This window comes from Triturus cristatus, chromosome 3_2, assembly GCF_964204655.1.
Source record: "Triturus cristatus chromosome 3_2, aTriCri1.1, whole genome shotgun sequence".
Classification (NCBI taxonomy): Eukaryota; Metazoa; Chordata; class Amphibia; order Caudata; family Salamandridae; genus Triturus; species Triturus cristatus.
The window spans coordinates 580,813,536-580,838,115 of record NC_140584.1 but is presented as its reverse complement, the minus strand read 5'-3'; the positions used below and the strand labels follow the sequence as shown (position 1 = coordinate 580,838,115).

General features: G+C 47.8%; 1 protein-coding gene across 2 annotated transcripts in view; it reads right to left on the bottom strand.

Annotated features, from left to right (window-relative positions):
- The window catches only part of PPIE (peptidylprolyl isomerase E), a 184,136-nt gene extending 169,324 nt beyond the window's left edge, over positions 1-14,812 (bottom strand). The window contains exon 1 of one of the 2 annotated variants that reach the window (XM_085648357.1): positions 14,665-14,812. In XM_085648357.1, coding sequence (XP_085504483.1) covers positions 14,665-14,797 — 133 coding nt within the window. In that variant the 5' untranslated portion in view covers positions 14,798-14,812. Of the gene's footprint in view, positions 1-14,188; positions 14,318-14,664 lie in introns of those variants that run through there. The other variant, XM_085648356.1, reaches the window with a different exon arrangement.
- Between the last annotated feature and the right edge of the window lie 9,768 nt (positions 14,813-24,580).

Below are 24,580 nucleotides of genomic sequence, written 5' to 3'. Positions count from 1 at the left end.
GGTTGAGGGGGCGTCAAGAAGAAAGTTTGAGAAGCGCACATGCCACTATTAGAAGCTCAACAAGTCATCAGCTAAGGAATTTGCCACAAAAATAAATCCACATAACGTACCCCTCCTAACCTCCCCGCCTCCTCCCCATCAAGCCTTCAATCAGACATATATTTATGTACTAAACAACAGAACAACAAACTGTATATTTAAAAGGAGAAAAAAAACCGCTTTAAAAAGTCTTCTTCTGATTCGGTTCCAATTACATTTGTGAAATGTTTGGGGAAATATCAAGCTATGACATGTGACTTAGCAACAATTTTGTAAAAATGTAAGGAACATGAAGCCACTGCATGCTAGCAGTCACCGTAGTCGCACTGCGCGCCCATCTCAGATACATTCGACTCCCCCTCCACTTTAAAGTTTGCTGTGTTGCCGCCAAGCTGCGCTGTGCATACCTGGAGACGGGTAGTTGAGTGCGACATGATGGTAGCTATGGGTTCCCGGATTTCAAAGAGACTAGGCGCCCTGCTTAGACCTTTGTAGGGCGACACTACAAGTTCCAGAGAGCAACGAGTGATGCACAACTTTGTTGTTTGGTGGGCAACAGTTGGCAATTGCTGAGCACACAAATACAAGCAGCTTCGGGCCTGAAGCTTAACACGCACCCATAGAGTAACAGGAGCAGGAAATAAATAAAAAAGTCCCCCAAGCAACAGATAAACAAGCAAAGCGTAATGATATAGTACTTGGTCTCTACTCCGTGGGAGGAAAAGAAATTAAAACAAGCATTAAAAATGCAATAGGTCTCGCCTTTTATTAAGTTAAAGCCATTTGGTTTGCTATACAATACCATTAGCAAAGCAAATGGCTTTAACTTAATCAAAGGCGAGACCTATTGCATTTTAAATGCTTGTTCTAACGTGTGCCCTCATCCGAGGGTTTCTTGGCGCTGTATAACATAAAAAGTGTTTATTGAACCTCAAAGGTGCTCAGCTGAACAGCCTCAGGATTAGCAGCCCCACCCCCTCCCCTAAGCGCCTTGAGATCCTAACGGGTGAGTAGCTGTGAGGAAATTCGATTTTCGATCTCGCTTATATTCAGCCACCATTTTGTGTTCCACCGCCATTTTGTGTTGCCCTCACTCAGGCAGCACAATGAACGAAGTTTTTTCTGCTGATCTCACTGCGACGTGTCAAAATAACCTCCTGCCTCTGTTTACAATACTGATGTCAGGGACTGGCTGAGTCCACTAATCCCCGTCTGGTCCGACTGATCCCGGTTTCAACTATCTGTTGGTTTGCACCATTCTTTCCTGACTATCTTATCTTCTGGCCTTCGCTATTCTCTACTTGTATTCTCTCGTTTCACAACTGTCCTCCAAAGCATACAAATGTGTCCTGCCACCTGCAAGTTGAGTTGTAGACCCAACCACTGATTAACTTTGTGGGGAGGGGTGACAAAAACAGTTGTAAGAGAGGTTTATTTGGGTTACTTGATATCTTGTTTTCAAACTTTTCTCATTGGTTATATCTTGTTTTCAAACTCTTCCCATTGGCTAAACATGTATGCATTGGGTGTGTTCTTGGTGAATCTATGTGCTATAAAAGATTGTGCGCCATGGAGTAAAGTGGCAGTCTCCTAAGAACATACCGGGTGTACTTCTGGGACAACTGTACTTAGCTGCAGCTAATAAACCTGATCTTCTACGCTCAACAGAGTGTCCTGTGTCTCTGTTCAACAAAGCAGGTGAACTCAGGAGATTAAGGCGTACCCTGCGCCGCCAGGCCTAATTCAGCCTGCTTCTTCAGCTGCGCTATACAAACTCCTGATTGATTGAATGAAACAAACGAAAAGCAGAGGGATGGCTTTAAGCCCACAAGAGAAGTATATACTAAAGTAAATACAAGATGTCTCAAATGCTCCACCTAAAAAGTCTCAGTAATGTGTGACATTGGCAGGTTGCTCTAGTCCTCAAACCTGAAAAAGGGGGCCTTGAAGGAAGACAACAAGGCAGAAAGGGAACTTCCCAGAGTTCAAATGGGACAGCATTCGGCAATACAGGTGAAGAGGTTTTAAAATAAAAAAAACACTTGAACCTGGATAAAGAGCGGGGGGGGTTTTGCTAAGTAAAAGAGAACATGGCTCCCAGTGAGCGCATGTTGCAGTCAAAAAAGCACTTTGAAAATGTCATGGCCCCGGATTTGTGAAGAATACCACTGTGGGTCTAGACCTCAAACGGCTCCATTTCTCACCACTGCTGTAGAGAAAAGGGAATGTTTCCATAAAGCTGCCTGTGGCTTCAGTGGCTGGGAAGGAAGTGAGAAAAAGAGGACATATGGAAAATGCCACTTGAGTCATGCTAGCCTGACCGATGAGGGGTGAAACCCGAACACCGGTCCCAGGATACTTGTTTCCAGTCCAGGGAGGGCATGGCCTGGCAGTTCTATTCTCATGGGGAACAGGGTCAAGACTGATTTGCATATGGCTGGGTTTAAACTGGAATGGCATGGGAAGCAAATAAACTATGTATTTAGGCCCATATCTATGTACTGGGGTGAATGTTTGACATTGTTCAACATTCTGTCCATCAATTATTCTTTTAGTATCTGTCACCCAGAGTGGGACAGGTATGCCCAGACATGGGTTCCGTGCTCTCCATGCCACTGGAGTCAAGCTAGCCTGAATGATGCCTGCTTCCAGTGCAGGGAGGACCTGGCCTGGCAGCTCGGGCAGGACTGTTCCGTTGAGGTACAGGGTCAAGATTGATTTGCATATTGCTAACTGGAATGCCATGGGGAGCAAAACAACGATGGATTTAGGCCCAGATCTCTGTACTGGGGTGAATGTTTGACATTGTTCAACATTCTGTCCATCAATTGTTCTTTTTGCATATGGAAAATGTCTGGCGCTTCCCCAATAGGAAGCACTTCTTTCTCCATATGCCTCGCCACTGCTCGGATACAGGGTCTGTTCTTCGGTACGGCTCATTTTGACATCTCCCTTAGAAGAGGCAGTACTGTAAACATACAGGCTAAAAGTCAGCTTGATGAAGAAATAATTTAAGATTGAAGCTAACCTGTACGGTGCAAACATGAATAGGAGCCAAAGGACTCATGTCAATGGAGCATGGAGACTGAGAAGCATCCCGATAGGAAGATGCTGAAAGCCATGCAGTCAGGGCTAAACTGGGAACCAAAAAAGCACTGGCAAAGCCAACAGATCTTGCGTTTGGGACCTATTTGTGAAACAAAAGGTGCTTTGATGCAGCTGCTGTGTTTGCTGTACATTCACCCAGAGCACGCATGGCGCCCCCTGCAAGGTGAAGCAGCAAGCAGCTTACCCTGCCAGTAATCTCAGCTGCTGCACAATGCCTTCTCTGTAACATGGTGTTTTCTCTGGACTTCAGCAGTTGGGTGCCTATTGTCTGGTAAATTATGGCTCTATGTGACTGTTAAGATTAAAAAGGTTTACCATAGCATTAGAATACCAAAATATAAAAGGCAGATGAAGCTCCCCAGGTCAAGCCCCTCCTCAAGAAACGTTCGGCTGACCCAACACACCTGAAAAACTACCCGCCCATCTCTCTCCTTCCGTTCGCAGCCAAAGTCAAAGAGAAATTCCTCAATGTACAACTGATCACCTTCATCGAAGAGAACGTCATCCTCGACTCCTCCCAGTCCGGATTCCACAGCAACCACAGCACTAAGACCACCCTCCTCGCCGCCACCGACACACCGTGGCCCTCATCCTGCTAGACTTCTTCTCAGCCTTCAACACCGTCTCCCACCACACCCTTGCAGCCATACTCCACAACGCTGGCATTCTGCGATCTGCCCTCGACTGGATCCGCTCCTTTCTCGCTGGCAGGACCCAAAGGATCAGACTCCCACCCTTCCTTTCCGAACCCACAGAGATCAACTGCAGTGTACCCCAAAGATCATCAATCAGCTCCACGCTCTTCAACATCTACATGCTCCCCTTGCCGCCATTGTCAGACAGTATGGGCTCAGCAAAGTTTCCTACGCCGACGACACCCAGCTCATCCTCTCCCATACAAAGAACCCCGAAGACACCAGACTCAGCTTCCAGGAAGGAATGAAATACGTTGCAGCCTGGATGAGCAACAGCTGCCTAAAACTGAACTCGGAGATGACAGAGGTCCTCATCCTTGGACCCTCCCCCACCGCTTGGGACAGCTCCTGGTGGCCCTCCGCCCTCGGAAACCCATCCACCCCAACGGACCACGCCCGGAACATCAGCATCATTCTAGACCCCTCCCTCACCATGACTCGTCAGATCAACGCTGTCGCCTCCACCTGTTTCAACTCCCTCTCAGTTCTTCGCAAGACCTTCAAGTGGATCCCCCCGAAGCCAAAAAGACCATCACCCACGCACTCATTACTAGCAGACTAGACTACGGAAACGCCCTCTACGCGTGAATCAACAAATCCCTGGTGCACAAACTCCAGACCATCCAGAACACCGAGGTCAAACTCGTCCTCAGCACCCCACAACATGAGCACATGACCCAACACCTGCAAGACCTCCACTGGCTCCCCGTCAAGAAGAGAGTAACTTTCAAGCTATCCACCCATGCCTACAAATCCCTCCACAACATAGGACCCAAATACCTCAACGAACGAATCTCTTTCCACGCACCCAAAAGAAACCTCCGCTCCGCAGACCTTGCCCTGGCAGCGAAACCACACATTCGTAGAACCAGAGCTCGGGGAAGAGCCTTCTCCTACGTCGCAGCCAAAGCCTGGAACGAGCTCTGTCACCTTCAGACGCTCCCCTACCCTGCACACCTTCAAGAAGAGCCTCAAGACCTGGCTTTTCAGCTGACTCAGAGCAGCACTCCCCCCTCCTCCCCCCCTTGAGACCCTCACGGGTGAGTAGCTCGCTTTAAAAGCCACTGATTCATTGATAGCTGCTTATTCAGTATAACTCTGTTTTACAGCCGGAAAATCATCAGAAGTTAGACATTAGATAGTCTTAAACATGCCATTTGCCGCTGGTCATTATCCTTAGATTAGGGGCATAAAATAATGTTATATCACAGTTTTGATCACATTAAACGTTTGGTCAGCATATTTTTAAATTTTCATAAAATGGAGTGAACCCAAAATGATGAAAGCCATGTAAACCGTCCCAGTGGATACGCTACATTTAAGGTTAATAATTAAGTAGCGCGTATCGCTAAACAGATTATTAGACCCGAATTCAGCTAGACTGAAGAAAGGAGAAAAAATAAATAAATAAATAAATCAGCAAACATTTTTCTGCAAATATCACAGGATTCTCACAAACTACATTCAAAGTACCATCAGAATACTCAAGAAAATGATTCCATTGCCCCCCTAAGAAATCATTCAACAAATAACGGTAAATTGCCCATACACCCAATGGAGGACCCATGCCTTGATCATGTTCCTGTCGATATGGATTTCACTGGTACCAGCAAGAAAATAAGCTTTGTAGCAAGGATTAGCAGTACAAAATTAGATTTTATTACGCACATTTAAACTTCATCTTCTCTGCCAGCGTATACACACATGAAAGATATGAAATTTCCAACAGCTGAATGTGGCTAAGACTGAGACCCTGTTTGACTCTGCTCAAACAATTTGGTCCGCAAACTGGTGGCCTGCTATGTTAGGCCCCGCACCCTCCCCCGTCACTCATGGCAAAAAATGTAGGGGTCTGTTTGGATAATTCTCTATCTATGTGAGAGCAAGTCATGGCCACCTCAGGGGCCTGCTACCACACTCCGAGTCTTTTGCACAGAGTGGCTACCCTTACCAGTCCAAAGAACCCCGATTCAAGCCTTGGTCATTGGCCGACTTGATTACTGTAATGCTCTTTTAGCATCAGCAAACAAATCCCTCCTGAGTAGACTTCAGATAGTCCAGAATGTTGCCACACGTCTGGCTCTCAAAATGACCCCTGCCAATACAATAGTAAGTCCCTTTGAATGGCACACAACGATGACCCTAAGCTTTCATTATGGGATTCTCCCTCCTTTTTGTGACCCTACACCATTGTTACAACTTGTAGTAAAATCAGATAGAGCTTGACGCACCATTCACTAGAGTTGCTTACAAGCACTCTTTTGCACACAGACTTTGATGGAGGGTGGCAAAACGGAGGACAATTACCCTGACGATGAGCTGGTTTTCTGGGGTAGTAATTTCCATTTGTTTCATTTCGGTCGGAGGGGAAGCAATTAGTATTTAAATATACATCCTATTAAGGGTGAGCAATGCGTCTCAAATGTGCAGGGTCAGCCGCACAACCAGCGCCAAGTTATTGAAGGTTTCTAGAGTCTACCGACATCCTTAATGAAGGCTTTTGATTTTAATGAGGGCTGTAGGAAAGTGCCCCTTTTTGGCATTCTCACCCCCACTCTTTGCCTGGTACATGATGCAACTGGAATTGCTGAACAATTGTGTCCCCAATTGGCAACACATTTAGCACCCTCTGTAAGCCCCTAGTAAATGGTACACCTGATACCTAGGGCCTGGAGGTACTAAAAAGGGTCCCCCAAGGGCTGCATAACATATGTTGCCACCCTAAGTAACCCCTCCCTAAACTCATGCAGGGCTACCATCACAGGCGGAGTGTTTTGGTGCAGACAAAAGTGAAAACACGACCCGACACACCTCCCTGTGTGCCATGTCACCTAACACTGTATGTATTATTTGTTAGTCACCCCTACAGCAGGCCTTACAACCCTAAGGCAGGGTGCCTTATATTACATGTGAGGACATATCGGCATGAGCAGATATGCCCCTGTGCTGGTCAGTTCAATTGCTGCCAGTACAACTGATCAGGGAAGCCATTTTAAGCCATGCTCTGGACACTGGTGAAAACAAGTTCCCCAGCTACATGATGGCTTCACTGAAATTAGGGATGTTTGGTATCAAACATCTTGTATTCACAAACCCACCCTAATTCCAGTGGTTGATTTGTGAATACATGCACACAGAGGGCACCTTAATTAATCAATCAATCAGTAATCGTATAAAGCGCGACTACTCACCTGTGAAGGTCACAAGGTGCCGAGTTCGGGGGTGGGTGCGGGCTGAGTGGAAGGGGGGTCCTGCGGTTCAGTCGAAGAGCCAGTTCTTGAGGTCCTTACTGAATTGCGGCAGCAATGATAATTGCCTGAGGTACAGAGGCAGAGAGTTCCAGGTCTTCACAGCCAGGAAGGATCTTCCTCCAGCCGTGACTTGCAGATCTGTGGGATGGTGGCCTGGGCCAGTTGGGTATGCAGGTCCGGCATTGGGGAGGGCTTTGTAGCCGTGTGTGAGAAGCTTGAATGTGATTCTTTTGTTGAAAGGTAGCCAGTGAAAGTCTCTCAGGTGGCCGGTAATGTGGTTGGCGCGTGGGATGTTCAGAATGCGTCTGGCAGAGGCGTTCTGGACAGTCTGCCGTTTTTTTCTTTAGTTTCTGGATGGTGCCGGCATAGAGTGTGTTGCCTTAATCGAGTCTGCTGCTGATGAGCGCGTGGGTGACCGTTTTCCTGGAGTCTGTGAGGATCCACTTGAAGATCTTGCTAAGGAGGTGGAGCGTGTGGAAGGAGAATGAGACGTGTTGATTTGGCGGTTCATTGACAGCAAGGAGTTCAGGATGTTGCAGATGTTTAGTGTCTGGTCCATGGGTGTGGGGGGATTCTGGGCGCTGCAGGCCACCAATAGTCGTCCCAAGTGAAGGAGGAGGAGCCCAGGATGACGGCTTCGGGCTTGTCTGAGTTAAGTTTGAGGCAGCTGTCCTTCATCCAGATGGCGACTGCCCATGGTGGAATTTGCTCTTGGTGGCTGTGGGTTCGTCTGTGAGGAGAGAATCAGCTGGGTGTCGTCGTCGTAAGAGACTATGTTGAGTCCGTGGCTTTGGTCGATGGCTGCAAGCGGGGCCATGTAGATGTTGAGGAGGGTGGGGCTCAGGGAAGATCCTGTGAGGTGCCCCTGGAAACCTACCAGCCTCTGGTGTGTTGGCTGACTGGTCTCTGCCAGCCTGCTACCCGAGACAGATCTCTGACCTCCCAGGGTGAGGGCCTCTGCTCGCCGGAGGTCAGAAACAGAGGGTGGCCTGCTGATAAGCATTCTCATGCAGGGGAGCTTCAAAGATGCCATCGCCTTTGAAATGCGAATTTTGCTGCACTCACACAAGCGGAAACCGCTCCCCTTTGTCCAGAGCCCATTGGAACCTGGACAGGAGGGAAAATTAGTCAGTCAGGTAGGCAAGCCTACTCACAGGCTCTACCGTGACTGCTCCCAGTAACGACAACCTGATAAAAAAAAAAAAAAAGACTTGCCACCTGTCACCCCTGGGCCAAGTAGAAGAGGACCAAAAGTGTTCCTGCATCCCCAAGCATCATGAGGCTGAGCCTCCCTGTTAGTTCAGCCCGACTATCCCCCAGTCACAGCCTGCAGCCTCTTTATCCAAAGGCCGGCCCTCATAGAGTAATATTGGTCACCCAATGCTGTTTTGCACCACTGCATCTGGCCACCCTAGTGCCGCTGATGGTGTTCTGGCAGTGCAGCTGCATCGGACTTTGCCCACTACTCACCTTAACTCCTTGAGACGGTGTGAGAAAGTGGCTCTGTATATACTGTTCCCTAATAGGTACGGGGTGTACAGAGTCCACAGTCCCCCAGAGGCTGATAGAGGTCAAAGTTAGGTATGACCTTACTCTCAAAAGTGGTAGCTTGGTCGAGCAGTAAGGCAGTACCAGAGGACAGTGTAAAGCATTTATTGTACACACCCAGTCAGCAAATGGTTTCACACACTCAATAACTGAACTCTAGGCCAATGGTTTATATATATAAAATATATGCTTGTTTTATTTTTAGAACCACAAAGGGGATAAAAATATACTTTCTCAGAATGAGAGGTTGAATATAAATACTTTTGTCTTAGGCAATAAATGTGTAAACAGTCACAGTTGGTTGCAATAAACAATCCTATTTCCTAAACATAACAATGCATTGAGCTCAATGGTAAATTCAGGTTATTTGTAATAAATTACTTTTCAGATTACTTTTGGAATTCCAGGTCTGGCTCCTAGATCCAGCCCTGGGTCAGTATTCAGAATCAAGTGATGAAAGTCGACTTAATAACTGTAAGGATTTTTAAATAATATTTAGCTATTTCAAAAGTTAGCACTTAGAAAATATTTCAAGGAAAACATTCAATGGATCTCTAAGGCAAGAAATTCAAATTGCAGGTAGAGTACTTTATCGTTACTTTAGTAATCCAGGACTGGGTACCTAGACCCAGGACTGGGGTCCTTATCAAAAACAGGTAAGTAATTTCGTTTGCAGAAATGGTACGATTTTAAAAGAATATTTCAAATTTGCAAAAGTAGACAGAAGAAATTTCACAGAAAAGCAGACAATGGTTTCCTATGGGAGAAAAATGAGTTAGAGGTAAGTATAGTTGTGGACACTTTTCAGAGTCAGGGCTGGGCACCAAGATCCAGCACTGGGAGCTCACCTAGGAGCAGGTGAGTAAATTCGTTTTTGTCACTTGGCTGATTTTTGGTGAATATTTGTAGTTTTGAAAAGTTGACACTTAGAAGATTTTTGAAGAAAAAGCCAGTCAATGTTACCCTATGAGGAAAATGAAGTTAGCGGTTTAAGGGTAAGTACTCGACTGGCAGAGTTGAAGTTCCGGGCATAGACTCAGGGGTCCCCCAGTGTCAGGTAGGTACAGTTGGTTCACCCTCAGCGGTTTCAGGACGGCCGGGTGCAGAGAGAGTTAGGCCCAATGTTATCCTATGAGGGATAGGGGGGCCTTGGTTGGTGGCTGCTGTCTGGCAAGCCACGCGGCTGTGGGAGCTGGGCTCCTGGTCACTTACTCAGGGCAAGTGGGGAAGTAGGTTAGTGTAGAGAGGGCACTGCCAGGGCCACTCGGGCGGCTGGGTGCAGGGTGCTTTTGAGCCTTCGGGCGCTCAATGGAAATCAATGGGAATGTTCCGGTTTGGAAGAAGGCTGCAAGCTCGGGGACGAGGATGCTTCAGGTGCCACCACCACTTCGAGAGGTAAGTTGGGTAGTTGTAGGTTAGGTGGGTACCCCGGGATTGGGCACAGGGAGCCGCAGGGCGCCGGGTGCAGGGGTGCCTTTTGATGTCGGAAATCTTACCCTCTGGTTGATCGCGGTTGTGGTGGCACTCTGTTCTGAGGCTGCAGGCTTCTTCCGGAATGTCGAGGGGGGTCCTTGGGTGCCGGACTCTGGGTCACAGTCGCCGTGGGGTCGTCCTCAGGGTCTTTGTCCACTCCGGCACTGGCCAGGCTTGGCTGGTGCAGAGTGTGTTGGGTCCGCGGTTCCGGGCTGATGCCAGGGGTTAAAAATAGGTTTCTTGAGTAGAGCCTCTACTCATGGGAGTCCCAGGGGCTTAGAGCCAAAAGGTAGCCAGGTCCTCCGGGGTTGGTGAGGTTGCTGGCCACGAGAGATGCCGCGCTGGTGCAGGTTCGAGAGTCGACAGGCCGGTAGGGCTGGGGCCAAAGCAGTTGGTGTCTTCTTCTCTTTTTAGCAGCTGCAGGGTAGGTCCTTGTTCTTCTTGCAGTTTTCTATCTGGAATCTGAGGAAGGAAGGTTCAGGGTGCCCCTAAATACTAGATTTAGGGGTGTTACAGGTAGGTGAAGGCCAGGGACCAATGGGTCCTTGTCCTGGGGTGGGTACACCCCCTATCCTGCCTCTCTCCTGTGGGAGGGGGGCAGTAGCCTAATCCTGATAGGGTAGGGCCTCCCATCTTCAAGATGGCGAGAGCCCGGAGATGTGCTTCACCTCGCCTCCCCCACCTGAGGGGTGAGGTGGGCAGGCTGGCACATCCCATGTCCTTGTATGGGGTTTCCGGCCAAGCTTCCCGCCAGAGTGGGGGGTTGCAGTGGCCTGGGGAAACTCCAAATGGCGGCATGCCTTTGAAGCTTCCCTTTGCTCATCCTGGGGTAGGAGATTTCTCACCTCACCCAGGATGTGCATTGTTGCAGGCCCGGGAGAGCAGGAGCTCTCCCACCCAGGGGTCCAGCAACGTGTCTGCTGGGTGGCAGCCTGGGCAGCCTCAGAGCAGACGTGGATTGTAAGTTAGCTGTAAGGGGGCATCTCTAAGATGCCCTCTGGGGTGCTTAGTACATTAAATCCCATACTGGCATCAGTGTGGGTTCAATGTGCTGAGAAGTTTGATACCAAACTTCCCAGGCTTCAGTGTTGCCATTATGGTGCTGTGGAGCTCGTGTTTGACGAGCTCTCAGCACCATGTACTCTTAAATGACAGCACTGCACTTACAGCGCCCAGGAATGGACCTGGGTACTGTAGGGGCACAGGGCTCCTGCTCCTGTGCCCACACCATAGGCGTAATGCACCCAGCTAGAGGGGTGGCTGACATATGCCTTGGCAGTGTAGGTGATGGGCATGGCACACAGTGATGTGTGCCATGTCGACTCTTTGTTTTGTCCTGCACCCAGACACTCAGCCTGCAAGGGCAGTGTGTGTGTGTAAGGGTACAGGGCCTCTGAGGGTGGCACAATGAGTGCTGCAGCCCTTAGAGGCCTTCCCTGGCCACAAGGCCCTGGGTACCTAGGGTACCATTTACTAGGGGCTGACATGTGGCTAGGGTTTGCCAATTTGGAGTTTGTGTGGTTTAAGGAAGGAACATAGGCCCTGGGCACCTGATTGGCAGGAACCCAGGGTACACTCAATCAAAGTACATTCAGCAATTTAGCAAAAAGTGGGGGCATACCATGCAAGAAAGATGGCACTTTCTCACAGACGGGTCCCGTAAGTCGCTGTACTGTACCTGGATGCCGCACTTGCTTTTCCTACCATAGGATAACATTGCAGCTTCTGAAAAGTGCACTGTCGACTTTTTAAATACAAAAGTATTTATTTTGAAAAACTTACTTACCTGAACAATTTACTTCTGGAGCCTAAATATATATAAAGATGTGTTATTTTCATAAATTGGTGTGGATCTATAATGAAGTGGAATTTCTCACTTACTGACTATTGTATGTATTTGTAAATGTCTAACCCTCCCCTTCTGATAAGCCTAAGGCTGCTCAACCACCCACCCCTTAGAAGAGCACCTTGGGATTGCTTGAGCAAGCCCCGCTCCACTTATAAGGGAACCCCTGGACTCACTGCACAATATATCTCACTTTGATATATCACATAAAGAGCCAGCTTCCTACAGGGGCATAATCTGCATGCATGCTTGGCCGTTTCAACAGTAACGTACCACTATTTATTTGCAGGAACATCTTACATTTGCGTGCACACTGTTGTGACGTCACAGTAGTTGAAATCAACTTCCCAAATCTTCAGTTTTGTCTATTGGTTGTGACACATAGAATAATTAACAGGGTCGCTTGTGCAGATGACAATGATGTGTGCGAGCCACATTGCCATAAGGCAGAATAAAGATAGGCGAAAGGAAGGCTCCAAAGCGGGCCATGTTGGTGCTATTAGCCTGAGCCATGTAAACTTGAAAATGCTTATTCAGAAGGAAAGAAATACAAACGGGGAAAAAAATGTAAGAACCTTCCTAGAAGATGACAAAATAATCATTGGAAGGGAGCGGAGTTTGAGGACAAAGTGACAGGAGGGTAAATGTCTGAAGAGTAACTATGCCAATAGACAGGAAGGGACAAAGGGGGTTGTGTGTGAAAGGTGGGGTAAAGCTAGAGACCAACCAGGGCCTGCTTAAAGTGACTTACTGTCCTGGTCTGTCTTGGAGAAGAACACTCCTCATGACTTTGCCTCCAGGTGTGAATGGAACTTGAGGGCACCAGCTCAGACTTCAGTTCAACCGCTGTGACTCGAGCAAATCTAGACACTGCTCCCTTGCTGTTCATCGTAGGAAACAGAATGAGCGCAGCGTGCGGACTGGCTCGGTCAGGTGCTGCCAGCGTTCCTTAGAAGACTTGGGGGCTGTTACTTCTTTTTCTTAAGTAACGCCTGAACAAATATTATAGAAAATCTAAAACATTTCTTCCAATTTGCCTTTATGCCTTATAAAAGATTTCAAATTATTTTCAGATACTTTTATACCTAAATTTGCTGTTCTTTGTAATCTCTCTTTGGAATCAGTTACAGCGGACAAATCTTAGCATTTAGTCATTATCACCAAACGACTCAGCCTCTTTACATGTTGCTGACTCAAGAACATTAACCAACTACCTCCCTATACCTCTATTAGCCTTAAATGCCAGATTTTGGCTAGCATTGTCAACTCTCAGGTGAAGCATTTCACTTTATCAAATCCGTATCAGTCAGGCTAACATTTTCCATTTCTGTATTAATGAATATATCACATTGGATTTCCTTCTTACTAAAGTTGTGCCCCACGACAATAAACTGGAGCAAGCCTATTTCTCATTACTGTTGTGGAGTTTACATAGTGAGGTTAGGAACATATGCACTGCTTGGTTTTCGATAGGGAATGAATGATTGGACTAAGAGTGAGGCAAACCAGATAGGTCTATGTTGCATTATATAGGTACCTAAAATATTGCACAATGAGTTTGCATTACTTCAGTAAAGGTCATGGAAGGATAATGTGCTGCATGGTCAAAAATTATAAGGTCCCAAAGGCGAGACCTATTGGCTATGCCAATGCTTGTTGATACATTGAAAGAGTCACGTGGGCGGGATAACTCCGTCCGTTGGTGTAAACATATACTAAATTACTTCAGTTCTGTTCCCAAGCACTTTAAGTAGCCCCTAGACATTGTTGTTTTTCAATAAAGTTCAACAATTAGGCAGGGAAAGTGAGGCTGCAGGCTCACGTGTTCTTTAAAGAGAAAAACAGTAGTAGATAGTTTCCACTTGTAGGTGGGTACTTAGTGAGCCACTTGACTTCCTTGATGGAGGGTGATCAACCTGCCCACACCTGTAGAATCGTACGTGCGTCGCAGACAAGCCTCTATGCTTCCTAACACATAAACTCGGGTTGTGACTTTAATATATAAGAGCCGCTACAGCACAACATTAGAGGGAGTGATGTGCTTCGAACAGTCAACACGTCAAATAAATTCCAACAAGGCTGTGCATCCTGCCTATGTGGCTGAGACTTTAATGCCACTTCATTTTTACCTTGGTAGAATGCTTATGCTCTCAGCTCCTCGCCATGTTATACAGCCCGTTTCCCCACACCCTGTCTTCTCTTCTCCGGTTACCGGCAACCCCACTCACCCACGTACAGCACTCTCTTGGTGGTCGCCATCTTTGCCCGTGACCTCACACTTCGGCAGCGATACTGAAGACGGACTCTCAACCTCCTTCTACGATAAAGCGACCAACCCCGGAAAGAATGACATTTCCCTATCACGGAGATGGAGGACGTTGTAAGGAGAGACAGCTGAAATAAAGCCGTTTTTGGTGCACAAACATCGGCATTCTTCCCACAAAATCTGAAGCGTTTGACATGTAAAGCCCAAATCGAATCTATTGTTTATTATTAGTCTTTCACAATTACTTTAATCCGTTCTTTTAGTACTTCCGGGTCGTATGACAGCCCAGCCAATGTGTGCACTCATGCCAAAAATACCATAGAGTGCGAGGGACTGTAATGCATAATGAGAAATTTCCTAGTTATCAGGAAGGAAAGTTTCAATTCTAATAAGGAGGCGGAAGCGAGGATTATGCACTCTACCGGGAGGAGGACTTACCCGGAGAAACTGGCGACGATGGCGAAACGGATTTCGACCCCCGAGGAGGGGTTACCCGAGATGGGGGAGGTGGAATGTGAAGATGATGGGGATTCCTCAGACGGGTTCCCTCGTCATAGACCACAACTCCCATGAACCTCGGGAGTAACCATGGCCACCAACAGTCCAATGACAAGAGGTAGTGAAGTCCATAAACAATTGCTGCTATCGTAGTCCCTCCTCTTTCTCTGCTGCAGGAAGTTAAGCCCTGTGGGTCCTATTCCGCCTTGGAGTCAGAACCTAGGAGGATATTGAGAACATATTGAGGACTGTTTATGAAACCTCAACACAGACCAAAACCAAACCAGAATACTTATGGTAATAAGACAATTCTATAATCCAGTAAAAGCAATAAGCTGCAAAGCATACTATTTCACAATAATGCAATAACAAGATGAAGAAACCAAGCATAGACAAATATATACATAACAATGCATTGTACATCACTGAGATCCAAGGACAAAAGAAGACTAAGAAGTTACTTCCCTGGTACAACAAACTCTGAACCCAGTTGTGAGAAGTTGGCCTGGCATATGCTGGTCACTAGTTAAAGTGGCCACCTTGCACCAGTCCAATTCGACTCTTATGGTAGATAGGTTTTAGACAACCTTTTAAAGAAAGCTATCCTAGTGGTAGCTGTGGAGAGCAGCCTCCAAGCTAAGTCTCTGAGGAATGTAAAGCAGCTTGTTTTCCCTTATAATCTCCTGAATCACTAAATGAAAGGACACCACACAGGTATATATATAAAATATATATGTATTTATTTCTAACACACTCTACTAATCTCTTTATGAGATTAGAAGTCAGGAACATATGCACAACTCAACAGTTCACAACAAATTAAGCACTTATATGGCTGGGGCCCTAGGGGCGTACCAGACCATATACTAAAAAAGAGGTATAAGAAGAACGACTTTAGATGGGAGAAGGCTTAAGGTCTTCACAAGCGCTGGGGCCTCACTAATCCATCCAAGGCAGGTAAGTAAAGGACCCACGGGAGACGCATGCAGTGTGAGAACACAGCCGCGGATCCCAATAGACTTCAATGGAGCAAGTCGCGGTTGGAATTTTAAAGTTTTAGGATACTTCGAGATAGTCTACAAGCAAGTCACTTACATGGTAAGTAGTTCTAGAGCCAACACACACAGGAACACCGGAGTGCACAAGTTACCTCACCCAGGGAAGCCGGGTGCATAGGTGTCTTTTGGTGTCGGGTCGCGGCGTCGTTTTCAATGGGAGCCAAAGAAGACTTCCTGCTTGTGAAGACAGAAGAAGTGTCCGGTAAAATCCAAGGATGGATTCAGAAGAAAGAAGACCTGAAAGCAGAGGAGAAAGTGTTCAAAGTCACTTGCCAGTGACCCGGGCCCAGGAAGATGGATGCCCACAGTCGTCGGGTGATTTCAGGTGATCACGGGTGTCTTGACTCTTCAGCCACGAAGTCCAGGAGGCGTCGACGACGACCAGGAGCTGGATCCGGCATGTCCCACGAAGTCTGCAGCTTACTGAGGTGTCAGCAACCGTATTGGAGCCAACAAGCCTTGGCAACAGCACGTCTCGTGGAAAGTGAAGAAAGTCAGCGGTGCAGACCAGCAAGGTCTGAGGGACTCACCCAGCAAGGGTAAGTTAGGGCAGGCCTGAAGCAACCAGGGGAGCCCTTTGGTTCTGTAGAAAAGTCTTCAGAGGACCCACAAGCCAACTGGCAAGGGATCGCGAAGACGCCTCGGGAGGATTCAATTCACAGGAGCCCGCGGTCACTCGGGACGAGGTAGGCCTCTGATCTTCGGTGGAAATCCTGCTGGAGGCTTGGACCACACGTGGTCCAATGCACAAGTTCGTAGAACGTCGTGAAGGGATTGCACTCGAAAATAGTGCACGGTACCCGGGTATTGCTGTTCCTCGTCACTCGTGGGGTCCACTCGCCTCAGCTCTGCTGGGGACTCACGATGGCCGTCGAGAAGTCAGGAAATCCACTTCCGGGGCTGCAGGGACTTCGGACTCCAGCGGGAGCGGGAAAGTTAGCGACCATTGATGCAAAGTTTTGGTGCCTGCCAAGCAGGGGAGTCACTCCTTAACTCCAAGGGAGATTCTTCAGTCTTCCAAAGGTAGTGGAACGTCGAAGGGCCAGGATTCTTCTTCAGAGCGTCGTCCAGGGATTTCTAGTTTGCAATGGCAAGGGTTCCCTATCTTAGGAAAGGGAGGGACTAGCTCTATGACCACTCCTATGGGAGGGTCAGGGGAGTTGGTGGTTACACCCACTTCCCTATGTCCAGTTTCGCGCCAGAGCAGGGACAAGTAGCCCCTGAACCGGTTTGAGCTGGCATATGCACAGAGGAGCCTACTGCTCCCCCAGTGCAGGACTTCAAAGCACTCTAGGAGTGCACCCGCACAGCCCCAATACACTAAATCCTGTCTGGAAGGTGGTGACACCTCCCTGTGACAGGATGCCTATTGTTGGTCCTCCTCCACTGTGAGTTTCGGTCAGCAGCAGGAGGGCAGCCCAGTGTCTTTGCTGGTGGCATCCATTTTGTGATGCCAGGGCTCTTTCAGGAGTCTACTGTGTTTCCACAGTAGGTACATGTCTATCCCTCTAGAAGGGTGGGATCATACTCCCACACCAGTTACTGGTGTGAGGGTATGATTCCAAAGCGTTTGACACCAAACACGACATGTTTTGATGCAGTCATCCCAGAGTTAGCATTTACCGCGAGGTTATAATGCACTTAAGAGTATATGGTTTAACCGCATCCACAAACAGCCACAGAGAATAGACTCTGCCAGCTGCAGAGGGGCCCTGCTCGGGCAGAGGCACCGCCTCCCAGGGAAACCAAGCACCCTGCTTTCAGGATTGATAGGGCCTGCCTTAGGGGTGACTGATAGGTTTATATGTGTGTGTAAGGTGAGATATAGGGAACCTATATCTCTGTGAGGAGTGCTAACACTACCTCACCCAGGCTGCAGTAGCAGGCCTGTGGTGTCAGATTTAGTCTGCTTCCCAGGGGTGGCATAATACATGCTTCAACCCCTGGTAGGCCTGTGAAGTACCTATGCCCTTGGTACCTAAGGTGCCATATACTAGGGGCTCATAAGGTACCACAGTATCCAATCACTAGTGCATCTAATATGCACTCCAAGTTGTTTAGAGAGAACAGAGAGGCTGGGGCCCTGATTAGCAGGGTCCCAGCCAGACTATAGCCAGAAACCAGTGTTAACATCAGGAAAAAAGTGGGGGCAACATAAGTGCAGATCCTACTCTCCTACCACCCCCCCCCCCCCAAACGCAGGGACACTAAACTAACCTTGACCAGTTGAGTCTTCGTGTTCTAAGTGGAAATACCTTGAGAGTCCATCTGCATTGGCATGTTGGGTCCCAGGTCTATGTTCCACTGTATAGTCCATCCCCTGTAGGGAAATGAACCACCTTAAAAGTTTTGGGTTTTCACCTTTCATCTGTTTGAGCCATAGGAGGGGCTTGTGGTCAGTCTGAACTATAAAGTGAGTGTCAAACAAGTATGGCCTCAGCTTCTTCAGGGCCCACACCACAGCAAAGGCATCCCTCTCTATAGCTGACCAACGTTTCTCTCTAGGGGTTAGCCTTCTGCTTATAAAAGCTACTGGCTGGTCTTGACCTTCATCATTCAGTTGAGACAGTACAGCTCCCACACCCAGCTCAGAAGCATCTGTTTGGGCAATGAACTTTTTGGTGTAGTCTGGACTCTGTAAGATGGTGGCAGTGCACATGGCCTGCTTTAGGTCTTCAAATGCCTTTTGACAGCTAGCTGTCCACTGAACCTGTTTTAGCATTTTCTTTAAGGTAAGATTATTTAAGGGGGTCACTATAGATCCATATCCCTTAACAAACCTCCTATAGTACCCAGTCAGGCCTAAAAAGGCTCTCACCTGTGTCTGGGTGGTTGGAGCAACCCATTCCATGATGGTTTGGATTTTGTTCTGTAAGGGTTGAACCTGGCCCCCACCTACAAGGTGGCCCAGGCACACAACCTGACTATGCCACTTAGTGGCCTTGATAGTGAGGCCTGCTTTTTGCAGGGCCTCCAAAACATTTCTGAGGTGGACCAGGTGATCCTGCTAGGAGGAACTAAAGACAGCAATATCATCTAGATAAGCTGAGCAATACGTTTCCATACCTGTCAGAACTTTGTTCACCAACCTCTGAAAAGTGGCAGGTGCATTTTTCAAACCAAAGGGCATCACCACAAAGTGATAGTGCCCACCAGGGGTTGAAAATGCTTTTTTGGCCTTGGCATCCTCATCTAACTTGATTTGCCAGTAGCCAGCTGTTAGGTCAAATGTACTAAGATACTTGGCTGAGGCCAAAGTATCAATTAGCTCATCTGCCCTGGGTATGGGATAGGCATCAGTCCTGGTGACTGCATTGAGGCCGCTGTAGTCTACACAAAACCTCATTTCTTTCTTACCACCCTGGGTATGAGGTTTGGGTACTAGGACTACTGGACTAACCCAAGGGCTATCTGAAGGCTCAATTAAACCTAACTCCAACATTTTCTGAACATCAGTCCTGATACAGTCCCTGACATGGTCAGGTTGCCTGTAGATTTTACTCTTGACAGGCAGACTGTCTCCAGTGTCCACCTCATGGTTGCACCAGGAAGTCTGACTAGGGGTCAGGCTAAACATATGTCTAAACTGTTGCAAAACTTGTCTGCATTCAGTTTGCTGATGATCAGTGAGGCTGCTTGCCAAAGCAACACCATCTACTGACCCATCATCAGGGTTCTGTGAGAGCAGATCAGGGAGAGGGTCACTCTCCTCCTGTTCCTCATCAGTTGCCATGAGCAAGCCCATATCAGCCCTGTCAACATATGGTTTCAATCTGTTGACATGGAGCACCCTAAGGGGTCTCCTGGGAGTTCCAAGATTCACCAAGTAGGTGACTTCTCCCTTTTTCTCAACAATTGTATGGGGGCCACTCCACTTGTCTTGGAGAGCTGCTGGGGCCACAGGCTCCAACACCCACACTTTCTGTCCTGGCTGGTATACAGTCAGCACAGCCTTTTGGTCATGCCAAGTTTTTTGTAGTTTTTGGCTGGCCTCCAGGTTATGGGTTGCCTTCTTCATGTATTCAGCCATCCTGGAGCGGAGACCAAGTACATAATCCATCACATCCTGTTTGGGAGGTTTGAGAGGTAACTCCCAGCCCTCCTTCACCAAACATAATGGACCTCTTACAGGATGCCCAAACAGAAGTTCAAATGGGCTGTAGTCAACCCCCTTCTGTGGAACCTCTCTGTATGCAAACAGAAGACAGGGAAGTAAAAGGTCCCATTTTCGCCTAAGCTTTTCTGGGAGGCCTTTAATCATTCCCTTTAGGGTTTTGTTGAAACGTTCAACTAACCCATTGCATTCTGGGTGAGAGGGAGTAGTGAATTTATAAGTTACACCACACTCCTTCCACATTGCTTTTAGATACCCTGACATGAAGTTGGTACCTCTGTCAGATATAACCTCCTTTGGGAAACCCACTCTGGAGAAAACTCCAATGAGGGCTCTTGCCACCACAGGGGTTGTGGTGGTCATCAGGGGAGTTGCTTCTGGGTACCTGGTGGCATGATCCACTACCACCAGGATAAACCTGTGCCCAGATGCTGTTGGAGGGTCAAGGGGACCAATAATGTCAATCCCTACCCTTTCAAAGGGTACCCCCACCACAGGTAGTGGTATCAGGGGGGGCCTTTGTTGTGCCACCTGACTTGCCACTGGCTTGGCAAGTGACACATGAGCGACAAAACTCCTTGGTGTCCTCTGACATATGTGGCCAATGAAAATGTGGAACAAGCCTATCCCAGGTCTTGTTTTGGTCCAAGTGTCCTGCTAAAGGGATGTCATGTGCTAGGGTCAAGAGGAACTCCCTAAACATCTGAGGTATTACCAACCTCCTGGTGGGTCCAGGGTTTGGGTCTCTAGCCTCAGAATATAGGAGTTCCTCATCCCAATAAACTTTATGGGACCCACTAGCACTCCCAGCAGCCTCAGCAGCAGCCTGCTGTCTGAGGGGTTCAAGAGAGGGGCAGCACCGTTGCTCCTTACTCAGATCTTCCCTAGAAGGTCCCCCTGCCCCCAAGAACTCAACCTGATCAGGCTCAAGTCCCTCTGGGGCAGTTCCTTCTTCAGGATCTGCTTCTCCTCCCTCAGGAGGGGAATCTGTGATCTGAGACAGAGGGGAAGGCACTGCCTTAACCCTACTGCTCCTCCTCTTGGGTAGCACCTGGTCCATACTTTCAGGATCCAGAGCTTGTTCAGTGATATGCATTTTGGCCTGTGACCTGGTCACAGCAAATACCTCTGCAGGTATGCCCAACATCTCAGCATGAGTCCATAACTCTACTTCAGACCGGGCTGAAGTCTCTAGATCATTGCCCAATAGACATTCGACAGGGAGGTCTGCACTGACTACTACCTTCTTGAGGCCAGTTACCCCTCCCCAGGCGAAATTCCCAACTGCCAGACTATGGTTGGTCCTGACATTGCTTGCATTGGTAACCTGGTACATTCCGCCCAGGATGATCTGTCCAGGGTCCACAAGATCCTCTGCCACCATGGTGACACTAGCACCTGTGTCCCTAAATGCCAAAGCCTATTTGCCATTTATTACAGGCTGCTGGTTGTATTTGCCCAGATTACTGGGGCTCTCTAGGAAGGACATATCAATGTCTCCATCACAAATCAGCAATGCCTGAGTGGGTACTCTGGCTAGGCCAGAGTCCACTTCAGAACCCAGGGTCAACCCTACTACACCCTTATTCTGAATACCACCTCCACCAGTTGCTAAACTAGGGGGAACAGTTGCCTTAGGGGCAGGAGTGGTTTGTTCTTTTGACTTGTTACAGTCAGAAGTCGAGTGCCCTTTCTGTTTACAGAATTTGCACCAGGGCTTCTTTTGGCCTTTCCCTTTGTTAGACTGTGAATGGGGTGCCGCTCGCAGGCGAGGACATTGTACTTTTACTTCCCTTAATCTGCAAAATGCCCTGGATGAGCTGACTGGCCACAACTGAAGGCGCGACTTCTCTTGTGTGGGGATAATAACTGTTGGGACTGCGAGGACCAGTGTGCTTTGCCGCATCTCTATTCACCGCACCTGGGTCCTCTTCCCGGCTCCTCCTCCCTCGGCCTCACGTCCACTTAAGTCACGCCTAGTCTCGCGTGAGCGGGACGCGTGCGGGGTGCAGTCCGGGGCTAAGCCCGGGCAAAGGGCGGGCCCTCTGTGGCCCTCAGAGGCACGAGGAGACCGGACCGGGCCTAGATATTAACGTATTGCTGTAGATTCCCTGGGTATATATTTTATTTTGTTGTAATATTGCTATGGCTACATTTGTGGATAAACATTTACAGTTAAATGTAGGGGGTAGTAACAAGGGGACACTAGATGATTATTTTCCTAGGGTTGCTGTAGATAACGGAAGGGAGAGTGTACTTGTAGAGCGCAGGGCGGAACGGCGCCGCTCCATTGAATGTATGAAAAATAGATCGTCTGTGGAATCTTTGCACCAAACTTTGCCCCCTAATGTAAGTTACCCTATTGGAACCCAGGATCTATTATTTACAGATAATTTTCCCATACTTTTACGAGATTCCCCCCCCCCCATTTGACATTCTTAACGGTTTGTATACAAATAATAATGCACCCCTCCCTAGTAATCCCATTATGGGAACTGATACGATTACACAACCTCTTTCACCGGTGGTTAAGGTTGCTAAAAAGAAGGTCGGGAAAGCTGTTAAGTCTAAAATCCTAGGACCTCCGCCTACTAAAAGAAGGAAGAGGGTAGGTGTCCCACAAAGATGTAAGATCAACCATTCTGAGTTCGGTAAAACATCAAGGGCCCCTATAATGACTGTACTTACGTCAAAGTCCAGCGTATTAATTACTTCACCTTTATTGGTTCCCTTAGAAACAGCTATAGCCCCAAAAGCTTCAGCAGTAGTTGCATCTCCTTCATCCGACCCAGCCATTTCTTTACATTGTTCGACTAAGGAAGTATTTCCTGCTTCTGCCCTCGAGAGTATTGAATGTTTAATAAGGTCACTTGTATTACCCATATTAGAGAGGCTACAAAAGATGGAGCAACGGTTGGGGGACCTAGAATTGGCTATTAGCAATAATGTGGGGTTACTTAAGGACTTTGTAAATTTGGTGCCCCCTTCTGCTGCACCAGTGATTCCACCTATGTCAGATATTCACAATGGCGTAAGCAAAAATAGTAATTCTATTACTAGTGCTCAATTTGGAGCTATTTCCTCCAAAATAGTTCAACAACTGGTACAGCCTGACTCTGGCGAAGCTCCAAAGGGAAGGAATCGACCTCCTATAGGAATTTTGCAAGATGAGAGGGGAAGCACCAGCCCTGTTAGGGCTGTGGATCACAAGAGGCGCCAAGTTCAACTACCTGCTGAAGCGGTTCCCTATGTGATAGTGCTTACGGGAGTTCCAATATTGGAGAAGGGTAGGAGGGTAGGGTTCTTTCAGTTAAAAAATAAAGCCATGTATTGGCTTAGTCAAAATAGACCCCTTCCTCTTAATGTTAATGGCGAGATTTTGCACGTTCGGCGACTCCCCTGGTTGGGATGCAGAGCCAAAGACATTGAGGGGGACCTAATTGTTATCAACTTTAGAGATCCTAGAGCTGTTAATTACATTTTAAATTATATTCCAGGGAAAACTAGCACTTCAATTCTCCCGTGTGATTTGACATATTTTTATCCGAGACCCCTAGCGACCCCTATGATGTACCCTGGGGCTACAGTGCGTCCGCAGTTATTACTGCCTGCTCCATTTATACCTTTAAATAATTGGCACACAACTTATGCACCCAATCCCGTGCCTATTGAAAATGCACCTGGTTGGGATACTGTACCCCCCAGGAGCTATAGATATAGTTCTAGGAGGGCAGACTATCGGTTACCATTCATCCCATTGGAAGTTACTAACAGATTTGATGCCTTTTCAGGCTTCGATGATTGCGACTGACAGGGGGGATCCCCCAAGGGTATGCCGCCCACTACCGAGCATCAGGCTCTGAATGATAAGTCAATCCCTCCAGTGCAAACTTTGTTATTGGAACAATTTATCCATCCTGTAACTGCCCCCTCCCCTACTGACCAACTCTCACTGACTTGTGAGAATGAGCCGGCAATAGAAATTAGTTCTGTAGTGACTAATGATGTTTCTGATTCCTTGGACTATGATCCAATTAGTCCAGAACTGCCATCTGCTTATGTCAAAATTCTTTCTTGGAACAAGGCGGGACTTAAGAGTAAACTGCCTATTCCTGAGTGGGGCTCTTTCATGGCCCTACATGACATTTGTATGCTGCAGGAAACTTGGGCATTAAAAAGAAGTATAGCCCAGGGATTTGCTGTGTACGATATTTTGGCAAGTAAGGGTGAGAAGGGCAGACCTATGGGGGATTGTCTATATGGGTCGGCACGCACTTGGGAGCTAAGGCATCGCAAATTCCAACTAATTCGTTGGATGTCCAGTGCGTATTGCTGACAACTTTAAAAGGGCCAAATATTGCCTTGATTAATGTATACTCAAGGCCAGTCAGGCGGGGCCTTGTGTCTGAGGCTATTGAAACTTTGCTGACCCTTATCCAGTCAATGGACTCTTCCACTGTGTTAATAGTGCGAGGTGATTTCAATTGCCATTTTGAACCACTTATGGACACGAATTTGGCCGGCCTGGATGATGTTGATTCATTGTGGGTTATCCCCGAGCCATTGACTAGTCGGGTTAAGGCTTGGACCCCCTTAGTCTTACAATTACAGTCATTTGCGCTCATTACTTCTTTACGAGCATGTAATGGGAGGGTTGAACCCGATAGACCTGGGAAAGCTACAT